General features: G+C 45.6%; 1 protein-coding gene across 1 annotated transcript in view; it reads right to left on the bottom strand.

The window, feature by feature from the left end:
- The window catches only part of LOC148540390 (hydroxylysine kinase-like), a 76,080-nt gene extending 62,276 nt beyond the window's left edge, over positions 1 to 13,804 (bottom strand). The window contains exons 1-2 of the mRNA XM_088443633.1: positions 13,716 to 13,804; positions 3,036 to 3,390 (exon numbers count right to left, since the gene is read on the bottom strand). Coding sequence (XP_088299759.1) covers positions 3,036 to 3,378 — 343 coding nt within the window. The 5' untranslated portion in view covers positions 3,379 to 3,390; positions 13,716 to 13,804. The remainder of the gene's footprint in view (positions 1 to 3,035; positions 3,391 to 13,715) is intronic.
- Between the last annotated feature and the right edge of the window lie 9,325 nt (positions 13,805 to 23,129).

Raw genomic sequence — 23,129 nt, 5'->3', positions numbered from 1 at the left:
TTCCGGGAGCACCACATGATTTTTGGTAGCCTCCCAACCAATCCAGGAAAGTAGGCATGTATGAATAAAACAAACACACTGACTAGATGATGCCTGCAGCCACCCTTTTTACCAGGCATCTACTCTAGCTAAAAAAAATATTTGCACTCCAACCTACTCCTCCTAGTCCTAATGACACCCTAATGGCATCCTGATTGTGTGCTAATGGCAGAGTGCTCCAGCCGACTGTCCCACATCCTCTCCATCCTCTCTACTGTGTGAAATGGCGTCCGATCATGAGGAGTGACTGTTATATGCAATCCAAAACATGTGAGATTCAACGTCGGGAAAATTACATTTTGGGATACAGACTTGGCAGGAAGACCCAGCCTTGGAGTTGGAAACACTTGGATCACCTAAATTCGGGTGTGTTCACTTTCTAAGAAAACGAAACCTCCAGGGGCAGAACTATGGGAGACAATGGAGGCACCTGCCGCTGGGCTCCAGCTCCAGCTCTGAGGGGCACCTCCTCCATTGTCCACAACATATTCACCCCACTTATGGCCGTAACTATGTACACGGAGTGAACCGTCACGGCTGCACAATACATGGAACCACTTCCTGGCACCTGAGAAGCCACCATACACTAGTGGAGAGCTCCATGTCTGCATGTGAATTGCTACATTACATTGTCAGTGGATGTTACGGGGGGGGGCACCACACCCCCTTGAAAAAAAAATAGTTTTGCAGCGCCGGGGAGGGGGCGCTGTGAGCCCCTCAGCCCGGCGCAAAGCCAGTGGGGGGCGCGATCAGTGTGATCGCTCCCCCCTTCAGGCATAGGAGATTGCTGTGGCTGCTACTTAGTGCTGGGCTGCTGCAGAGGGAGGGAGGGAGGAAGTGACGGGGGGGGCGATGCCAGACCCGGGCCCCCGCCGGGCCCCTCTGGAAGCCCAGGCCCGGGTAAACTGTACCCGCTCCCCCCCCTCTTGGCGCCCCTGTCTGTAGCATATATAGAGCGGTATTCAATTTGAGCTCAGCCGCGATACTTTTTCGCGTCCCGGACTAGTTTGTAGGAGGAAAAGTATCGCGCGCATGCCCGCTTTACCCCGCATTCAATTTGAAAGTACGCGAAAACGGAACCCGGAGAAACTTGAACATGCGGAAAGTACTGTCAGATTTGGGGAAATCAGCCTGACACCCCCCAAAAAATGCTCTGACATGAGGGTTCACTATGGTACCCCCCGATTTGGCTTGCTGAAGGTATTTGGTGTTTTTAAACGGGCTCATTAGCTGCTAAATAGTGTTTTTCTATAAGTGGTGAAGAATAGTATTCAGGAGTATTTTTTCCTGAAAATAACTTATCCCCGCAAATTTGGGGTACTTCAAAATGGGGGTCAGCATATTTAAAAGTTGCTAAAGTGAAGCTGAAAAAATCGTGAAAAATCCACCTGGCGCAAGCACCTGCAATCAAAAAAACACTTGAGGCATACTTGGGGACCCCCCAGAGGCAAGTTCGCTAGTTTTTAACTTTGTACCCCCAACATTTTTATTTTTTGCCCCCTTTTTCAAAGTAATTTTTTGGGGTGTCCTTAAGTGTTTTTTTCAATTTTTTTGACACAGTTTACCTTTGGGGGAATGTCTGAAGGCTGCACGGGGGTTCCCGCAACGTTGCACCCCAAAACCCCAATTCTGCACTTTTTTCCGCCTGCTATTCATAGGCGAAACTTTTTCGCCTATTACATTGCATTGACTTTCCACCTAGGTGGAAAGTCTTTCAAATTGAATACGAGGTAAAAGCAAAACAGGCGAAAATGTCGTCATCGTCGAAAATGGCGGATCCGGACTTTTCGCCTCAAATTGAATACGGGCCTTATGTGTTATAGAAGTCATCATAGTAGAAATATGATGGGGATTTCCATCAACTAAAGGCTTTGCATGAAATTGTGTTGGGATCCACCTCTGGGATTAAAGTTTGTGGAGGACCCAGGGCAACTAGCTTGTGGGGGGCCCTACAAATAACATCAGCAATATCATATACAGTACTGGCAATGTGTAAATAGTCCCACCACCACAATTGTTTTGAGCACTTTAACTGCACAGGTTTTAAACATATGGAAAGCCACAAATGAAGCACAACAGAACTTGTCATGAAAAAAATCTGCAGCCGCTGCATCACAGCGCACAGATGTCCAAATGTCACACATTAAATTGACCAGTGTAATCTGGCAAAGTAGTTTTGACACTTTTAGTTGTTTTATTTATGTGAATAAGATGCATATTCTGAGAAAGAATCACCCGGGAGAGGGGCGCCAAGAGGGGCTGTTTGGTGAGCTTGAAGCCACAGTGTATGAGCACACATCTGTACAGAAATTATACAGATATAATATTTTTAATCAGTGATTATAGGTGGCAGAATAAGGTATTCTTATTTTTTCTTGTGTTTCTAATTTGAAGTTAAGGGACACTTCATGGGATATCTGGTCCAGGCAGCCTTTTGGTGCAATTCTGGATATTCTGTTTCTTTGAAGACCATATGATTATATAAAACAAATTATTATTTTATATAAAAATTTACTATTAACTAGAGATGAGCTGTTCAGTTTTGCTGAAAACCGAACACACCCGATCTTTGGGTTCTGAGTCAAACCGAGCATCAGCTCAGATGTTTGAGGTTCCAATTACAACCGAATTCTAATTCAAGTATTCTCATCAAGTTAGGAACTCGGATTTAAACACCGGATCTTGTGTGTTGTGGATTGCATTGCAAGCCCCTCCCTCATGTTTTTAGGTGCTGTGAGGTGGACAAAACTGACTGGAATTGATTGCACATGAATGGTAATGCTGATAATAATCCTATAGGAACAAAAACAAGTCCAAGTTACATGATTTTACCTGTTCTTATAATTTTTTTAAGAAATCCAAAACCGAAACAAAATACTTAAGGGTGGTTTTGCCAAACCCAAAACATGACAATGATTTAGAACCAAAACCAATAAAAGGGGGTCTGCGCAAATCTCTACTATTGACCAATAGATGATGTTTGTATGATATCTTACCTATAGCCTCTATAGACATCATTTTACCAGCTTTTGTGAATACTGGATTAGGCGTAGGAAGTCCTTCATCATACAAGAACTTCATGACTTGTGTTTGCACTTCAATAAGCTTTGAATTCTTACTGTTTTCACCATTTGTGATCTTAAGGACATACTCTGTTCCTGCAGTTGTGTCTTCACTCCAAGTCTGGATATAAAAATTCTGATCATCATAACTTGGCAGAGACTTCACAGTCGCTACTTGTAAGCCAAACACTGTCTCCACCAGCTTAGTGGCCTGTGCTTCATTAAGTGCTGGCTTACTGGTAATGCATAGTTTTATAGTTCCACCTTCTGAAGTCATTCTCTAGCCGTTCTGAAAAGGAAATATAATAATTTGTTATACCTGGGACTCTATGAAGTGAAATCGGTTTTCAATATAAAAATAGTGCAATTTGCATCATTTATGCAACATCATACCATATTAGGGCAATTCCACAGTCACGGACTAACATTTGGAAAACACATGTTGGGGTATTCCTCTAAGTACCATTGGAAATTTTGTAAAGAGAAAATAGAACTCATAACCCAAGCCCAAGGTGTCACATTAGGATGCACTTTGCTTTCCAACAAGCTTTGACTATTTGTGTTACTGTAATAGAAACACTTGTTCAACATCATTGTTTTTGTGGTCACAGACTAACATGAATTAGACTGTAATATTAACTGCAAAAGAAATCATTTGCATTTTAGATGGTGATAATGATGTAAACATGTGGTAGTATATATAATAGTATATAATACATTAATACTTATAGTTCATTTTCATATTTGGCAATGTGAATTTTGTCCCTTATAGTTTGGAATTGTCAGGTATTAGAACTAGGGGTGAGCGGGTTCGGATTTCTGAAATCCGAACCCCCCTGAGCCCCCCCGATCCGAGGCCGATCCGAGTCAGGCTCGACTTTTCCCGCCTGACTCGGATCTGAAATCGAGGCAAAACGTCATCATCCCGCCTTCCGAGTCTCGCGGGTTTTGGATCCTATATAAGGTACCCGCATCGGCGCCATTTTCTCACTCGGCTGTGGACAGTGAAGAGGGAGGGTGGGAGTTAGGGCTGGCTGGGCTGTGTAGAGTAGTGTAGTGTAGTGCAGAGTAGTGTTGTGCTGTGCTGTACTGCGCTGTGCTGCTGTTGTCCACTACTTCAAAGTCCATAGGAGCTGGCTGTGTTGTGCTGTGCTGCTGTTGTTAATAGGGGCTGTGTCCACTACTTCAAAGTCCATAGGGGCTGGCTGGACTGTGTTGTGCAGTCAGTTCTCCATAGGGGCTGTGTCCACTCCAAAGTCCTGTGCAGTGTCCCAGTCCTAAAGGGTGCTGTGGTGTTGTCCAGGGGGTGCTCTGTCCATCAGGGGTGCCCCCCCCAAGTGATAAAAAAATTATATTTTTTGTGTGTTTGTGAATTGTGTGCGCAGTAGCCGCAAGTGCATCAACAAAGTAGTGCCAAGCGTGCGCCTGTGTCATAAGTAAAGGGCCGGCTGGCTTGACCGTTAAAGGGTGCTGTAACCCCCAAAGTACACTCCAGTCCAAACCAAAAAAAAAATTATTTTCTGTGTTTGTGAATTGTGTGCGCAGTAGCCGCAAGTGCATCAACAAAGTAGTGCCAAGCGTGCGCCTGTGTCATAAGTAAAGGGCCGGCTGGCTTGACCGTTAAAGGGTGCTGTAACCCCCAAAGTACACTCCAGTCCAAACCAAAAAAAAAATTATTTTCTGTGTTTGTGAATTGTGTGCGCAGTAGCCGCACGTGCATCAACAAAGTAGTGCCAAGCGTGCGCCTGTGTCATAAGTAAAGGGCCGGCTGGCTTGACCGTTAAAGGGTGCTGTAACCCCCAAAGTACACTCCAGTCCAAACCAAAAAAAAAATTATTTTCTGTGTTTGTGAATTGTGTGCGCAGTAGCCGCACGTGCATCAACAAAGTAGTGCCAAGCGTGCGCCTGTGTCATAAGTAAAGGGCCGGCTGGCTTGACCGTTAAAGGGTGCTGTAACCCCCAAAGAACACTCCAGTCCAAACCAAAAAAAAAATTATTTTCTGTGTTTGTGAATTGTGTGCGCAGTAGCCGCACGTGCATCAACAAAGTAGTGCCAAGCGTGCGCCTGTGTCATAAGTAAAGGGCCGGCTGGCTTGACCGTTAAAGGGTGCCGTAACCCCCAAAGAACACTCCAGTCCATACCAAAAAAAACCTTATTTTCTGTGTTTGTGAATTGTGTGCACAGTAACCGCACGTGCATCAACAAAGTAGTGCCAAGCGTGCGCCTGTGTCATAAGTAAAGGGCCGGCTGGCTTGACCATTAAAGGGTGCTGTAACCCCCAAAGTACACTCCAGTCCAAACCAAAAAAAAAATTATTTTCTGTGTTTGTGAATTGTGTGCGCAGTAGCCGCACGTGCATCAACAAAGTAGTGCCAAGCGTGCGCCTGTGTCATACGTAAAGGGCCGGCTGGCTTGACCGTTAAAGGGTGCTGTAACCCCCAAAGTACACTCCAGTCCAAACCAAAAAAATATATATTTTCTGTGTTTGTGAATTGTGTGCGCAGTAGCCGCACGTACATCAACAAAGTAGTGCCAAGCGTGCGCCTGTGTCATAAGTAAAGGGCCGGCTGGCTTTACTGTTAAAGGGTGCTGTAACCCCCAAAGTACACTCCAGTCCAAACCAAAAAAAAATTATTTTCTGTGTTTGTGAATTGTGTGCGCAGTAGCCGCACGTGCATCAACAAAGTAGTGCCAAGCGTGCGCCTGTGTCATAAGTAAAGGGCCGGCTGGCTTGACCGTTAAAGGGTGCTGTTACCCCCAAAGTACACTCCAGTCCAAACCAAAAAAAAAATTATTTTCTGTGTTTGTGAATTGTGTGCGCAGTAGCCGCACGTGCATCAACAAAGTAGTGCCAAGCGTGCGCCTGTGTCATAAGTAAAGGGCCGGCTGGCTTGACCATTAAAGGGTGCTGTAACCCCCAAAGAACACTCCAGTCCAAACCAAAAAAAAATTATTTTCTGTGTTTGTGAATTGTGTGCGCAGTAGCCGCACGTGCATCAACAAAGTAGTGCCAAGCGTGCGCCTGTGTCATAAGTAAAGGGCCGGCTGGCTTAACCATTAAAGGGTGCTGTAACCCCCAAAGTACACTCCAGTCTAAACAAAAAAAAAATTATTTTCTGTGTTTGTGAATTGTGTGCGCAGTAGCCGCACGTGCATCAACAAAGTAGTGCCAAGCGTGCGCCTGTGTCATAAGTAAAGGGCCGGCTGGCTTGACCATTAAAGGGTGCTGTAACCCCCAAAGTACACTCCAGTCCAAACCAAAAAAAAAATTATTTTCTGTGTTCGTGAATTGTGTGCGCAGTAGCCGCACGTGCATCAACAAAGTAGTGCCAAGCGTGCGCCTGTGTCATAAGTAAAGGGCCGGCTGGCTTGACCGTTAAAGGGTGCTGTAACCCCCAAAGTACACTCCAGTCCAAACCAAAAAAATATATATTTTCTGTGTTTGTGAATTGTGTGCGCAGTAGCCGCACGTGCATCAACAAAGTAGTGCCAAGCGTGCGCCTGTGTCATAAGTAAAGGGCCGGCTGGCTTGTCCGTTAAAGGGTGCTGTAACCCCCAAAGTACACTCCAAACCCCCAAAAATATATATTTTCTGTGTTTGTGACTTGTGTGCACTGTGGCTGCACGTGCATCAACAAAGGAGCAGCGCCAAGCGTGCGCCTGTGTCCCATAAGTAAAGAGCCGGCTGGCTCATTTCTTAAAGGGTGGTGTAACCCACAAAGTGCACTACTCTCCAGCAAAAATAAAAGAATATTTTCTGTGTTTGTGTGCGCTTTAGCCACACGTATATATCAATATAACATAAATGGAGGACCAAACTTTCTCCGATAAAAATAAAATAGGGAAAGATCAAGAACCACTTCCTCCTAGTGCTGTTGCTGCTGCTGGGAGTTGTTCATCATCCCAGAGAGGAAGTAGGAACATCACTACTTTTACTAAACAATTGACCCTCCAACAGTCCCTAGCGATGAGGATGAAGTACGACAGCAGTCATCCTGAAGCAAAACGTATAACTGAGGCCTTGACTGCTATGTTGGTGTTAGACGTGCGTCCGGTATCTGCCATTAGTGCAGTGGGATTTAGACAATTGATGGAGGTAGTGTGTCCCCGGTTCCAAATCCCGTCTAGATTCCACCTGCATCCTCAAAGCAGCAGCGACAAGCGTGCGTCTGTCTGTTAAAGGGTGGTGTAACCCTCAAAGTGCGCTCCACAAACAATAAAAATATTCTTCTTTTTTTTTCTGTCTTTGTGAAATGTGTGGGCTGTAGCCGCACCTGCATCCTTAAAGCAGCAGCGACAAGCGTGCGTCTGTCTGTTAAAGGGTGGTGACACCCTCAAAGTGTGCTACACAAACAATAAAAATATTGTTCTTTTTTCTGTCTTTGTGAATTGTGTGGGCTGTAGCCGCACTTGCATCCTCAAAGCAGCAGTGACAAGCGTGCGTCTGTCTGTTAAAGGGTGGTGTAACTCTCAAAGTGCTCCAAAAAATAAAAATCTATTTTTTTAATGTGTTTGTGACTTGTGTGCGATGTAGCCGCACTTGCATCCTCAAAGCAGCAGCGACAAGCGTGCGTCTGTCTGTTAAAGGGTGGTGACACCCTCAAAGTGTGCTCCACAAACAATAAAAATATTCTTCTTTTTTCTGTCTTTGTGAATTGTGTGGGCTGTAGCCGCACTTGCATCAACATAGTAGCAGCGCCAAGCGTGCGCCTGTCTCATAAGTCAAGGGCTGGTTTGGACATCTGGTCCAGACTGAAGGACGTGCCAACAATTTCTGACAAGTCTACTGTCACTGCATATGATACTGTCCTCAATGCAGCAGCGACAAGCGTGCGTCTGTCTGTTAAAGGGTGGTGACACCCTCAAAGTGTGCTACACAAACAATAAAAATATTGTTCTTTTTTTTCTGTCTTTGTGAATTGTGTGGGCTGTAGCCGCACTTGCATCTTCAAAGCAGCAGCGACAAGCGTGCGTCTGTCTGTTAAAGGGTGGTGTAACCCTCAAAGTGCGCTCCACAAACAATAAAAATATTCTTCTTTTTTTTTCTGTCTTTGTGAATTGTGTGGGCTGTAGCCGCACTTGCATCCTCAAAGCAGCAGCGACAAGCATGCGTCTGTCTGTTAAAGGATTACATCGGTGACAGCATCCAAGTAGGCATGTCAGACAGTCCGCACCTGTACTGGCAGGAAAAAGAAGCAATTTGGAGGTCCCTGTACAAACTGGTTCTATTTTACCTGAGTTGCCCCCCTCCAGTGTGTACTCCGAAAGAGTGTTTAGTGCAGCCGGGAACCTTGTCAGCGAAAGGCGTAGGAGGTTGCTTCCACAAAATGTGGAGAAGATGATGTTCATAAAATGAATTATCAACTCTTCCAGGGAGACCAGCCTCCAGAACGTACAGAGGGACCTGTGGTTGTGGATTCCAGCGGGGACGAATTAATACTCTGTGAGGATGAGGATGTACACAACACTGAAGAGGGTGAGGAATCGGTGGATGAGGAGGATGAGGACGACATCTTGCCTCCGTAGAGCCAGTTTGTGCAGGGACAGATTAATTGCCAGCTTGTTTTGTGGGGGCCCAAACGAACCAATCATTTCAGCCACAGTCGTGTGGCAGACCCTGGCGCTGAAATGATTGGTTTGTTAAAGTGTGCATGTCCTGTTTATACAACATAAGGGTGGGTGGGAGGGCCCAAGGACAATTCCATCTTGCACCTCTTTTTTTTCTTTGAATTATGTATAGTTTGGGGCCTAGTTTTTCAAACTGCCATCCTGTCTGCCACTGCAGTGCCACTCCTAGATGGACCACGTGTTTGTGCCGCCCACTCGTATCTCTTTGCATAGTCATCCAGCTACCTCGGTGCAACCTTTTGGACATAAAAACACTATTGTGAGGTGTGAGGTGTTCAGAATAGACTGGAAATGAGTGGAAATTAAGGTTATTGAGGTTAATAATAGCATAGGAGCAGAAAAACCCACAAATTCTGTGATTTAAGCTGTTTTTATGCTTTTTTTCAAAAAAATACAGATCCAAAACACAAAACCCAAAACCCAAAACACGGAAGGGTGGTTTTGGCAAAACCAATCCAGATCCAAAACACGAAGAAAGATCCAGATCCAAAACCAAAACACAAAACACGAAAAGTGGCCGGTGCACACCCCTAATTAGAACACATCAGGGGCAGATTCAATTAGCTGCGCTCCTAAGCGAAATTACATTTTCTTGCTCCCCCCTCCATAGACTGCAAGCAGAAATCAGTTAGAGAGAAACATCCGGTGAAGTGACCAGAAGCTGTTATGGCAACTTCTCGCAAGTAATTTACAAATACGTAAAATAGCATATCACACTCCTTCTGTCACACAGGTACTGTACACCTATAAATGGCAGCATCTGTGAGGAAATAGGCAAGTTAGGAGTATTCTCCTGTTACTGTTGCTTCTATGTTTTTATACTCGGAAAATAACTTTGGGGTTCAGAAGAGCCGTTACCATCGCAATGGCCGGTCTCAAACAATCAGCGGCTGCTGCCATCAGCCAATCAGTAACTGCTGCCATGGAAACCGGATGCTGTTTGTCTGAGCGCGGCCACTGCCATGATAACTGCTGCTCCATTAAAGTCAATAGAGCTGACTGGGAATAACCTTAAGTCAATTCGGGTTGCAGCTGACACTGTCTATTGGGTTGCGAATGGCTTGTTATTTAACCAAGACCTGGAGAAGAGGATCAACCTCCTTCTGGGAGTAGGTAAGTACTCTATGTAGTGTGAGTGCGGGTGAGTGAGTGAATGAGTAATAAAGATTTACAATATTCGGTGTGTGATTACTGTGTTTTGTTTAATATATTTTTCACAGTGAAGATACAGGTACCATTGGCCTGCAGGCCCTCATAGTTCAAATGCCAGAGGGCAGGCTGAATGTTACCTGTAGTTCCGCTGTGAATAACAATATTATTACTTCAGTTAACTTCTGCATCCTCCGGCCAGGGATGTAGGGAAGAGCCCAGGGCTAGCTAATGCTCAGGAGTGGGGACTCCATTTTTATGAGGTCCCCACTTTCTGAGGATTGCCAGCCCTGGGCTGACTAGTTTGGGGCTGGATCAATGCTTTGGTAGGAGGACCCTATGCTGTGTATGCTCCTGCTGTGGCATTACTACCCCAGCTGGTTCAGCCTCATGCTGGTAAATAGAAAATAGGGGGAACCACAATGCCAGCTTTCCCCCAATTTTCCATGACCAGACCAGACTAAAAGGTCCAGGGCTGGTTATGGAATTAGGGGAAGACCACACACCATTTAAAAAAAAAAAGATTTTAAACTATTTAACTGCTTTAATACTCCACCTCTATTTACCTTGCTGGCCTAGGGCCTCTGCTCTAGTTCTTGATTAATGAAAAAAATCTATAGCATTGTATAGTTTATATTAAACTGCCATTCTATCTGCTACTTTAGGGGTCACAGTGTAAAACAAAGCCCATATGGCCAGCCCTCCCCAACCGTTTATACTAAGATAGAAAATCTAAAAGAATATTCTATATATACCCATACCATTAGTTATTTTACATGGGAACTACTGTATCTCACTCCAAGTGGGAATTATATGTTGTACAAAAATTGAAGTCAAGCTGTCCAGTCTTTTAGAAAGTTATTTGTAATTGTGTGTAATTTGATTTCTGCTTATTGCATAGTTTGTTATGTTATGTTTACTTTTGTATATGATGATTATTGTAGGCATCATACTTATAATCCTCCCAGGGACGTGCAGTCAGGGTAGGCAAGGAAGGCTGAGCTGAGAGGTTATATAAAAATGATTAGAATAATACAAAGAAGATATTTATAACTTATAAACATCATCTGTGTTTATTGCAATCATTTTTATAGTTAACACTCACCAGCTTTGTGGAGCTCCCTGGGACTGCAGGGAGACAAGAGATGAGGCAGCAACAGCTCAACCTCGCTTCTGTATAGTCAGACTGCTTGAAAAGCTGGGGGCGAGGCCACACCACAGGCAGTAAGCTGCACAGAAAGAGAGCTAATAGAGGCATGCCTCTAAGTATGGATGGGGTGCCTTGAGCACTGATGGACACCTTAAATGGGTCATGTGACCAGAAAGTGCACTGCACTGTTTAAAGATCGGAGCTCAACAGCAAGAGAAGGCACAGTGATGCAGGTAGGAGAATCAATGGACAATGAAGCTTAGTGTAGTGAGGGTAGAGTTACAGGGGGTTAGACAGGCTCCCAGCACTCAGACCCATCTCCATGTGTGCCTCCCCAGCCATTGACCTCACAGCACTTCACTGAATCTTCCAGGAGCTGCCGGACTCACAGTGCCTGACCAGCCCCTCTGCTCTTGCCATTCCGCTCCTCAGGCTCTTTACGCAGCCTGGCCATAGTGAAGCATGTTCAACCGCAATGCAGGAAGACAATCCTTCTTTCAGTCCCAGCTTATGTAAGTAATAGCTATTTAAACCTGATTCAGTATATTTGTATTAACAAATCTCCATATTTGTTAATATTAATATACTGATTGTGGTTTATAAAGCTATTATTTACATAATTTAATTAAAAAAGGTTTTGGTGGCATATTAAAAAAAACTGTTTTATCCAATTAAGTGGTTAACAGAGATCTAAGGGTTAAAATGTTAAAGTGTAATGTAAAGGTGCCCATCCACTAGAAGACAGGCAAAAGACTGCACGATTACGACATTGTAATCGTGCAGTTGTTTGTCAGTCTCTGATGTGCCTACACTGAACGAGCAGTCGCTCAGTGTAGGCACATCAATCATCTTCAAACATGTGGAACCTGACGATATTGTACGATGATAGATGTCTAAATGACCAGCGGGAGCGCGCATCGCTGGTCATTGTAGAAATTTTTTTAAACAATCTGCAGACGGTTATTGGACGATCTAACGATATCATTATCATTCAATCGATTTAATCGTCTAGTGGATGTGTGCCTTTACTTCTTTATTTGACTCCTGAAAGTAGTGTCTGTTTCACCTACTGTATATGTGTATTTAGCAGCTATGTGCAATGCACTACACAAGACACTTCCCTAAGATGATACTGAACATTTTAACATATATCTCTATTTTGGTTGTCAAAATAGTGTACCTGAAATTTCACTCAAATCTTAGTTTGATACTTATCATCAAGGCACTATTGCACCACATTTGGTGCGATGATGCCATGGAAACCAGTATATTTTTAACTTCATCTTACTCTGCTTAGCACACAAATCCATTGACATGCCACCTATGAACTCTGAGTGCTCGCAACTGGGTCGATGTTTGCCCACTAGGTATGCGCATGACGGAGCCGGCTCCGCCTTGCGCATGCGCGAGACCCGGCTAGCGACGGGTGCTCCGTCACTCCGGGTTTCGCACCAAAGGGAGCGAGCTGTCGATGGTGACTGACAGCTCGCCCCGTTTGGTAGGTGTGGCCGGGGGGTGGCTTCACAAACGGAGGCGTTCCCAAGCGAATGCCTGCCGTTTGTGGGCGGCCCCACTGACATCACTGGTTATTAGAGCCAGAAGCTCTCTGGGGCTTGCGGCCACGAGACGCTACCACAAGGGTCTCGTCGCAAGCCCGATGTTCGCGATGGTCTTGACCATCGCGACCATCAACCTGGCCGCTCGCTATAGCTGTCGGTCCGTCTCTGAATCAGGCCCACTATCCATATGAGAACGCTCCGTTACAGCCCAGTTGTTAGTTGAGTTGAAATTGAAATGTGTACATATCTGCTTTGCCTTTACTTGTGTTCACTTGGTTCTGTAGAATTTGAGACACGCTACACAAAAAGGCTCACTCTCAGTATCAGGCCCATTCTTATGATGCGTAAGGTACTGTAACCCAAACATTCCAATAATTTGCCAACATAACATGCTGTTACATTCTCGTAGTGCATTGCCAATGATAAAACAAACCTAGAGAATCACAACTTTATCTGAAAATATTTATACAGTACATATATTATTATGATAAGTCCACCAATCCCCAATACAAATGTATGGGCCCTGTCCCAGGGACATCTACAGATAAGTGGTTACTCTCAGTTTCTGGTAATCTATTAACTTTATCACAGTACCGTGATTTCCTTTACTATGTGTGCCTGTAGTTCCTGGCGCTGAATGGATTAGTTTATAGTACAATGTAAATATTCCTGACATTCCTCGTTAAGTGGTGACATTCCCTCATTGTTATTCTAGGCATGTAACAGTAACCATACTCTGAGACTAAGCTACATGCAGATCTAATTCTTCCCAGCATGAGATTGAAGCCTTTACATTAATTAAACTAACATTCTGGGGTTTTTGCATTTGTGCAGTAAATTATTTTCTTGCTTCACGGCTTATAGATGTACTCGGGAATTAAACTTTGAAAGCAGCTGGCTAGCCATGAACAGAGTTTATGTTAAAACAGAAAAAGTTTACTATGTTTTGCTTAGTATACCTTCCATACAATAGATTACATTTTCAGAATAAGCTTTAGGTAGTATTTAATGTATCTCCTAGAAGAGTCAGTACATTAAACTGACTAACAATACACAGCTTAAACTACATTTAGTAACTGACGATTATTTTACTTATTCTTTAGAATCCCATCATGTTAAAAACATACCTTGGATTTGAAGGGGTCTCGTAGAACAGTCTTTGTTCTCAATGATTCCAAAAGGGAAATACTTCCCGTTTTCAGTATGATTGTAAAGGAAACACACTCAGAGGATCTGCTGTAAAGAAATATGTGACTTGGGAGCTTGGGCTTTACATGCTTCCACTCACAAAGCAGGGTTCCTGGCCAGTAAAAATATAACTGGAACAGCTGTTTTCTTCCTACAGACAACAGGGTAGAATTGAACTTTCATCTCTTGATAAACAAGGGAGTAGTACTCGTTCACATTACTTTAACATGGTGTCTGATACTGTGTTGATAAATATTCAACCACTCTGTACATTGCTCTTTGTGCTGTAAACAAATGAAGCTACAAATATTATGTGCGTAGTTAATGAATGTTGATTGCAATGCTAAACGAAATCCTATTAAATGCAAAACACTATCTTTTTACCAGTATAATTGTTTATTATACTGTAGTTTTGCAATTGGAATTACTAAAACAGTGTTTTATTACTGTTACATTATTGTTTATTTCATACAATTTGCAGTTCCAACAAGCAGTAATGGCAAATATATTGAATACAAGAACATCTCATCACTCTTTTGTTTACTGATGGTTCTTATATTTTATTATTATTAGGTCGTAGGCGTGATTTTATAAGTAGCATATTGCATGTACAAGTTTTTTGTAGAGATGAGGGGGTCCGGTTCTCAGAGAACGGAACCCACCCGAATTTCGGGGATCCGGGGCGATCCGAGCCAAGCTCGGATTTCCCTGCCTCCCCCGGATCCCTCTCCCAAGGCAAAACCATGCGATCCCGCTGTCGGGTCGCGAGGTTTTGTATTGAGCGGGCTTAACTCTGATTGGCTGAGAGAGCCGTCTGTCACTGCTCTCAGCCAATCAGCGTTAAGCCCATTGAATATGGGCACAGGAAGGAGAACATGCTGCCCACCCATCCCCCGCTGCCTGATACCGCCGGCGCCCCCCGCTGCCGACACCTTCTGCTGCCGACCCCCACTGACAGCATCCCCAGCTGCCAACACCCCTGCTGCCGACACTGCTGTCATCCTGCATTGAGGACACCACCAGCAGCTTTGCACTGCCGCCACCATCAGGACCCCCACACTGAGGACACCGCTGGCACCCCCGCTCTGCCAACACTGCCGCCACCCTGCACCGAGGACACTGCTGGCACCCCTGCACTGCTGCCCCGCGTACTGAGGACACCATCAGCGACCCCACACTGCCGACACTGCTGGCACTCCCACACTGAGGACACCACCGGCACCCCTGCTTTGCCGACACCACCCTGCACTAAGGACATTGTCAGCATCCACACACTACTGCCCCACGTATTGAGGACTCTGTCAGCGACACCGCACTGCTGCCACTCCCACACCGAGGGCATCCCTGCACAGCCAACACTGTCAGCACACATGCACTAAGGACACCGCTGGTACCCCTGCTTTGCCGACACCACCGGCACCCTGCACTAAGGACATTGCCAGCATCCACGCACTACTGCCCCACGTATTGAGGACTCTGTCAGCGACCCCGCACTGCTGCCACTCCCACACCGAGGGCATCCTGCACAGCCGACACTGTCAACACTCCTGCATTGAGGACACCACTGGCACCCCTGCTCTGCCGACATTGCCGGCACTATGCATTCAGGATACTGCCAGGGCCCCCACTCTGCCAACACCGCCACACTGCCAACACTGATGGCATTTCCGCATTGAGGACACCACTGGCACTCTCGTATTGAGGACACCGCCAGCACGCCGCACTGCTGTCACAGTAAGTGCACTATTGGTGTATCCAACCCACACTGTATAACACACTGTATCCGTGTTGGAACTTGGAAGCTGAACTGCCACATGTTAGTGCCGCTCACTGTTTCGCTAAGCTTAGTCAGCCAGCTAGCTGGATGCAACCTTTTGGCCTTAACTAGATCAAAAAAATAATATTGTGAGGTGGTCAAAATTTATTGGAAATGACTGGAAATAAATGTTATTGAGGTTAATAATACTGTAGGAACAAAAACAGGCCCATTTTATGTGATTTTAGCTGTTTTTATGATATTTTAAGAAAAAATCCAGATCCAAAACCAAAACTGAAAAACAAAACACGGAGGTGAGGTTTTGGCAAAACCAATCCAGATCCAAAACCACGGGAGATCCAGATCCAAAACCAAAACACGAGGGTCGGCGCACATCTCTAGTTTTTTGTATGATTTGTCTGTCTGTACAATATAAACAACATATGTACATATGTACACATGTACTCATTGCATATTTTTTTTAATTGAGTTTGCCTTCTACTTTATGTAAATCGAATTTTTAAGTACTTCTAGATTGAAGTTCCCTATTTTTATATTACTAACATGTTTTTTTATGGGAGACTGTAGCAATAGCATGACACATGTTGAGCAATAATCCTTTGCCATTCACTGATTAAACTTAATAAGGTTGTAACAGCCTGTCAATAAATAGAATTTCAAACTGATCTATGTTATGAACAAAGGCAGCGCTCTCTCACAATAACAGGGAACTATTTTCCTATAGAATATTCAATTAATATTTTATTATAATGTATTATCACATATACAAAATAGACATATATAAAACAATAGTAAAATATTTCCTAGTCAATATATCAAAATAGTCAACTAATTAGTTGACTCCTGAGTCTGATATTGTTAATCAGATAATGCTATATATGAACGGTGAGACTGTTCCTTACTTTTACATCTATGTCTATATGTGATTATATTTTCTTATAAATCATATTAACTTTGCATATTGGAGCATTATTTGTATTACACTATTTTAAATTATCTGAACAGGGGCGTATCTAGGGGTCCGAGCACCCCCGGCACAGTAAGGGACTGGCGCCCTCCTCTAATGATTCAATGATTGCTTCCACAGGAAATAAAATAACACACATTGATTCATTGTCCCCACAACCAGTAAATAAATAAAACAAACATTGATTCCCCCCAGCCCCCTACAGAAAGGCTGAGTGACCTCACCTGCTGAGCTGTCACAGATAGCTGCAGAGCTAACTGCAGGCGACCAGCCACCAGTCGCTTCAGAAATTCCAGACCAGTGAGTGGGTCCCTCCAAAGAGTCCAGACTAGGCCAGTGGGTTGGAACTTGGGGCCTGATTCATTACCTATCACAAGTGCAGACGGGCAATTTTTGCATACTGCGCATACATATGCATCGGCTCAACTGCAATCATGCTGCGATCAGAGAGACTATGCAGACTCATCGCAGAGTGATTGACAGGAAGTGAGCATTTGGGGGTGGTGACAGGGCGGTGGTCGGCGAAACGCAGACTTGCCCTTGCATTTGAATGCTGTTACAGGGGCATGCATAAAGTAGTAATTTCAGTGGCATATGCAGCTTGAGCTCTCACTGCATGCGATGAAGTTAGCAATTGAGTAAGGTTAGATTTGTTGTAATTGAGCATGAGGGGCCTATGTTACTCAATGGTACCGATGAATATGTAGGATTGCAAAGTGTTAGGTAAGTGTGAAAGCAGTAGTAGGTATCATTATGCTGGCTGTGGGCGTCTGTATAACAGCTTTGCGACTGCAGCCATTAGCATATTTTCACAATAGACTTGCATGTGTAATCGCAGCTGTGATCACAATAGCGATCTGTAATGAATCAGAACCTTGGTCCAACTCCCTCAGCCCCTTATTCCCTCATCACTGTCCTCAGCCCCTCATCACTGTTCTCAGCTCCTTATCACCATCCTCAGCCTCTTAACACCACCCTTAGCCCTCCTCACCATCCTCAGCCCCTCATCACTCATCACCATCCTCAGTCCCTCATCACCTTCCTAAGCCATCAGCCACTCCGCACCATCCACAGCCAAAAGCACCTCATCACTTTCCTCAGCCTCAGACCCTCATCACCTTCATCAGCCCCTCATCACCTCCTTCAGCCTCTCATCACCACCCTCAATCCAAAGCCCATCTTCACCTTCCTCAGCCTCAGACCTTCATCACCATCAGCACCAAGCTCAACCCTCAGCCCCTCATCACCATCTTCAGCCCATCTTCAGCCCCTCATCACCATCTTCAGCCCATCTTCAGCACCTCATCACCATCTTGAGACCGTATCACCTTCCTCAGCCCCTCATCACCATTCTCAGTCCCCATCACCTTCCTCAGCCCCCATCACCTTCCTCAGCCCACATCACCTACCTCAGCCCCCATCACCTTCCTCAGCCCACATCGCCTAACAGCCCCCATCACCTTCCTCAGCCCACATCGCCTAACTCAGCCCCCATCACCTTCCTCAACCCTCAGCCCCATCACCATCCAGCCCCCATCACCTTCCTCAGCCACCCCATCACCGTCCTCAGCCCTCAGCCCCATCACTATCCAGCCCCATCACATTCCTCAGCCAGCCCCAGTCCCCATCACCTTCCTCAGCCTTCAGCCCCATCAATATCCAGCCCCCATCACCTTCCTCAACCCTCAGCCCCATCCCCTTCCTCAGCCAGCTCCCAGGCCACATCAACTTTCTCAGCCCCATCACTGCCCTCAGCCACATCACCTTCCTCAGCCCTCAGCCCCAATACTATTCAGCCCCCATCACCTTCCTCAGCCAGCCCCATTACCTTCCACAGCCCCCATCACTGCCTTCAGCCTCATCACCATTCTCAGCACCTCCCTTAGCCTCACTTCACTATCATCAGCCCCCATCATCTTCCTCAGCCCCATCACCATCCAGCACCCATAACCTTCCTCAGCCAGCCCCCCTCACTATCCAGCCCTGTCACCTTCCTCAGCTCCCATCACCTTCCTCAGGCCTCAACACTGCCCACAGCCCCTGTCATCTTCCTCAGCCAGCCCCCATCACCCCATCACAGACAGATCCCAACTTCCCCGGCCTGAGTCCCCATGCTGCTGTTCACTCATCTTGATGAGTCCTCAGTCCTCACCCCCGCAGGTCTCGACCGCCACCCGCCAGTCAGCAGTGCACTGTGTGACCTGACCGCTCCCTGAGCCTTGCTGTTACATTAGTATGTGTCTTCTCCTCTGTCCTCTGTCACAGCATGCAGCATAGTAGACTGCACAGACAGGGATGGAGTGTGACATCACACGCCACTAAGGAGTCACTCGATCGCCCAGGCCATCCAGAGCTGTCAGATCCAGGCTGTAGTGATTGTGACAGACTCAGCTGCTAAGGTGGAACATGCCTAGAGCCAGCCCTGAGCAGCGCAGACTTTTGATAAATAGAACAGGCCGTGGGTGGCACCACCAGGCTGCGCCGGCGCCCCACCCTCAGCCGGCACCCCTGGCGAGTGTCATCCTGGCCAATAGGAAGATACGCCCCTGTATTTGAATAACAATTTCCACACCTATTAGCTGTCTTCAATTACTTAGTTTAATATTTTGATATGTTAAATAGGAGATATTTAACTATTGTTTTCTTTATTTGTATTTGTTTTTATATGTGATGATACATTGTAATAAAATATAAATTTGATATTCTATAGGAGACTTGTTCCCTGTTATTGTGAGAGTGTGCTATCTTTCAATTGTTAATTTCTTGTTTTGAAATATTGCACATGCCTTCTTTTTTTGTCAGCCTCCTCTAATAGTTTATTTAATGCCACATGTGACAAATATCTTTTTTTGGCCTCTGTTATGCTGCAAAAAGTCAGTGGGTAAAATAATGTCTCAAAAGTCTGTCTGAAATAGCATTTCCCAGAAATGTGTTCTGTGGAATTTGTGAGCTTTGGCCCTCATTCAGAGCCGCTCGTTAGCGGCAGTACGCTCGTTCCGAGCGATGTTTGCACATCTGCGCATGCGTACGGTTTTTAGTACGCATGCGCGAACCAGTCAGTGCGGCCGAAAATCGTTTGTACGCTATATTGCGAGTGCCTGCTATTTTGAGTGACAGAATGAGGCGTATGTGGGTGGTAACAGGGGAAGGTGCTTGAAAATGGGGAGTGGAGATCCGAACGCAGGCGTGCTTAAAGGTCAAAACGGGCGTTTTATGGGTGTGTATATTTAAAACAGCAGCGTCATTGTCCACGTCACTGGGTTATTTTATAGCCAGAACTGCTCGCAAATTTGTGGTAGCAAACACCAACCACAAGAATAGCGAGCAGTTCATACGCTGGTCGATGTACTCGATTAATCTAATAAATAGCGGACATGACGTATGGTGCGAGCGGCCAGGGGGCGTTTTTAACAAATAAACGAGCGTATGTTTTGCTCGTTCGTTCAGACTTAGAGGTGTGAACAGACTGCAATGTGCGTACGGATCATTTGAATAGCCACCCCTTGTTTTTAAACGGACGACCGCAAATAGCGAACGGCTCTGAATGAGGGCCTTTGTTTGCATATGTATTGTGTGTTTGGTGTACGGTGTAGTCAGGCACTAACCTGGCTCCTCTCTCTGTCATCTTCAGGTCACTCAGATGTTACAGATGGTCCTTGTACGCAAACTGGATGACTTCTGCCTGGAAAGAGAAAAATGTGTGTACAAGACAAATACACAATATTAAGACTTAGACAACTTAAAAAAGACCACAATCTCTGTAGGTGGGTCAGATTATCATCATCCCTGGCCAAAGCACCTCAGACACCCAACTGTCTCCTATTTGTGCTCACTCACCAATGGGACAGTTGCCAGTAACACCTGTCTGGCAAGCAACCCAACCGACCTACAGAGAATGCACTAAACCTTTTCAAGAACCCTCGTGCATTGAACATACTTCATCTAAACAGGGGAGAAAACAAACAGGGGATTAGACAAAGGGTCTGTCATAGCACCCACGTGCGTCAGACATGCCAGGCCTAGAAGGGGAAACACACAAAGCAGACTCTACTGACCATGTATGCTGTAGACATCTTGACAGACATCCACTGCACCTATTACAAAACACAAGCAACACACCACACTGGCTACTCTACTGTAGCTACTCTCATAATATGTGCCAGCAACCTAGCCTAACTAACTACTCAGCAACAGTACACGGATCCTACAAGACTAACTGGCCCTAGTGTACATAACAGTAAAACTAACAGGCTGGATGTATGCGCTATCCTAGCTACTTAACATTACTTACAGTAGATGTTCTAAATACCAGCACATAAGCAAAACAACCCACAGTACAGTGGAAAATAGGAGCAATTGACAAGCATTGCCGGCAAGAGGACACAAGCAAGATTAAACAAAATACAGCAGCATTAAGGAAAGGTGGAACAGGTGTGATGTTCCTCTCTAGGCATACACTTTCCTATAAACAATACAATAAAAGAGTAACCTTGGCACCTGCAAGCAAATCCAGCAGCACCCATCTGATCACTAATAACCCCAATACAGTGACACAGTAATAGAAAGACCTGACAGGTGCGCTCTTGCTAAATTGAAGACAAATAGGAAAAATTCTTCCCTTAGAGGTCTTGCTGAATCTCTGTAGTGTATCCCAAAGTTCTCAACATATGATAAATAGGTGATATTCAGAACATTTGGAGAAAGAAGCATAAAGGAAACATAAGGGGTCATTCAGACCCGGTCGCAAGCGATGAGAGCTCGCAACCGGGTCGATGTTTCCCCACTGGGCATGCGCATGTCGGAGCCGGCTCTGACGTGCGCATGCGCGAGACCCGGCTAGTGACGGGCGCTCCGTCGCTACAGGTCTCGCACCAAAGGGGGCGAGCTGTCGATGGTGAGTGACAGCTCGCCCCGTTTGGGAAGCGGGCAGGGGGTGTGGCTGGTCAAACGGAGGCGTTCCCGACGGAACGCTTGCCGTTTGGGGGCAGCCCCACTGACATTAGCAATGATGTCAGTGGGGAGCTTCCTGCTCGATCAGAGCAGGAAGCTCCCTGGGGCTTGCGGTCGGCGCAAGCCCCGATGGTCGCGATGGTCTTGACCATTGCGACCATCACCCTGGTCGATCGCAAGAGCTGTGGGTGGTAACCCACAGCCTAGCGATCGACCAGGAGGCGGCACTTTAAAAAGTAAGCGGCCACCCTCATTCAGAGCGATCGCTTGCAGCAAGCGATTGACTCTGAATGAGGTCCATAGTATGATACACCACACAAAATGTATTGTTCCCATAAAAAACATCAATAAAAAAAAAAGCTCAATTCCTTCCAGGTCAATGGTAACAGTAAAATTAATACCGCAAAAACATTCCAAATGACTAAAGAAATATACATATAGAATCCCAGTCTAATCTTCTCCCAGTTAAAACTACCATAAAAAAACAAACATTAAGGTGATGCCAGAAGTACATGGCATACACTTCCAGTTTTATATATAAACTAAAATGTGGTTGATCTGCACAAAGTAAAATATATAAAACATCCCCATAATGTCCACAATCAAAGAAAGGTCATAGATTATGTAAAGCAGATTGTAAAAATTGAAGAATTTTACAATAACCATTAACTCCATGAGGTCTTAAATGATTTAACTGGAAAATCCAGAACATTTCACATTGAGTTAAATACTTGTCAATGTGACATGTTCTTTTATTTTACATTGTAACACCAAATAGTGGTGATAAGATCAATATTTGATAAGAACTTCTTATTTGTCAAATTAAAACACTTATATTATACCTTCCCATTTGGTACCTCATGTCAACCACCTTATTCTCTCACACGTGTTTCACACTGCTGTCTAAGGCCAGGATGTACTAAAGGGAAAATGCCGTACAAAACCCCGAAAACAGGGTTTTTACCGCATTTCCATATGTACTAAGGCCCGGACGCACTTTAATCTGTGCATAGGGTAATGCCAGAAAAACCTGGCGTTACCCTATAGAAGCCTATGGGCTTCTTACCGCACCTTGCTCCCGCTGGTTTGCTGCTGACTCGACTCCCCGCCACCCCGCCGTCGCCCAGCGCTAGCCCCACTCACCTGCTGTCCAGGGTCGCCAGCCTGGGCTCCTCCCGGGTCCTCCCTCTCCTCCTCCTCCTCCTAAGCTTCTTCTGGGTGCAGGGAGGAGGAGAAGGAGCCCGGGGCTTCCTGCACAGGTTTCCAGCAGGAAGCTCCCGGGGCTTGGAGGGGGCGGGGTCCCACGGACCCCGTCACCCGGCGTCGGGTACTTTGCAAAGGGCAGCTCTTATCGCAAGAGCTGTCCTTTGCGATAGTAATCGCATATGTTAGTACATATGCGATTAGTAAGGATGCGGTGACTGGCGGAATGGTCACCGCAACCTTAGTACATCCCGGCCTAAGGCCTTATAGTGGTATTATTAGAGATGAGCAGTTCGGATTCTGTGGAATCCGTACCGCTCCGAACATTGGGGAGCCGAGTACACACGAACCCTGTTCGGGGTTTCCCCGTTTGAGGCCGAACGGCGGCCTCCTGATGTCGGATTCTCGCGAGTGAGAGCGGTCTTCCCTACACAGAAAAAAACACAGCAGCAGCTG

The sequence above is a fragment of the Taudactylus pleione genome, unplaced genomic scaffold, assembly GCF_031769625.1.
Source record: "Taudactylus pleione unplaced genomic scaffold, aTauple2 ptg000019l, whole genome shotgun sequence".
Classification (NCBI taxonomy): Eukaryota; Metazoa; Chordata; class Amphibia; order Anura; family Myobatrachidae; genus Taudactylus; species Taudactylus pleione.
This window is presented reverse-complemented; position numbering and strand designations above follow the sequence as displayed.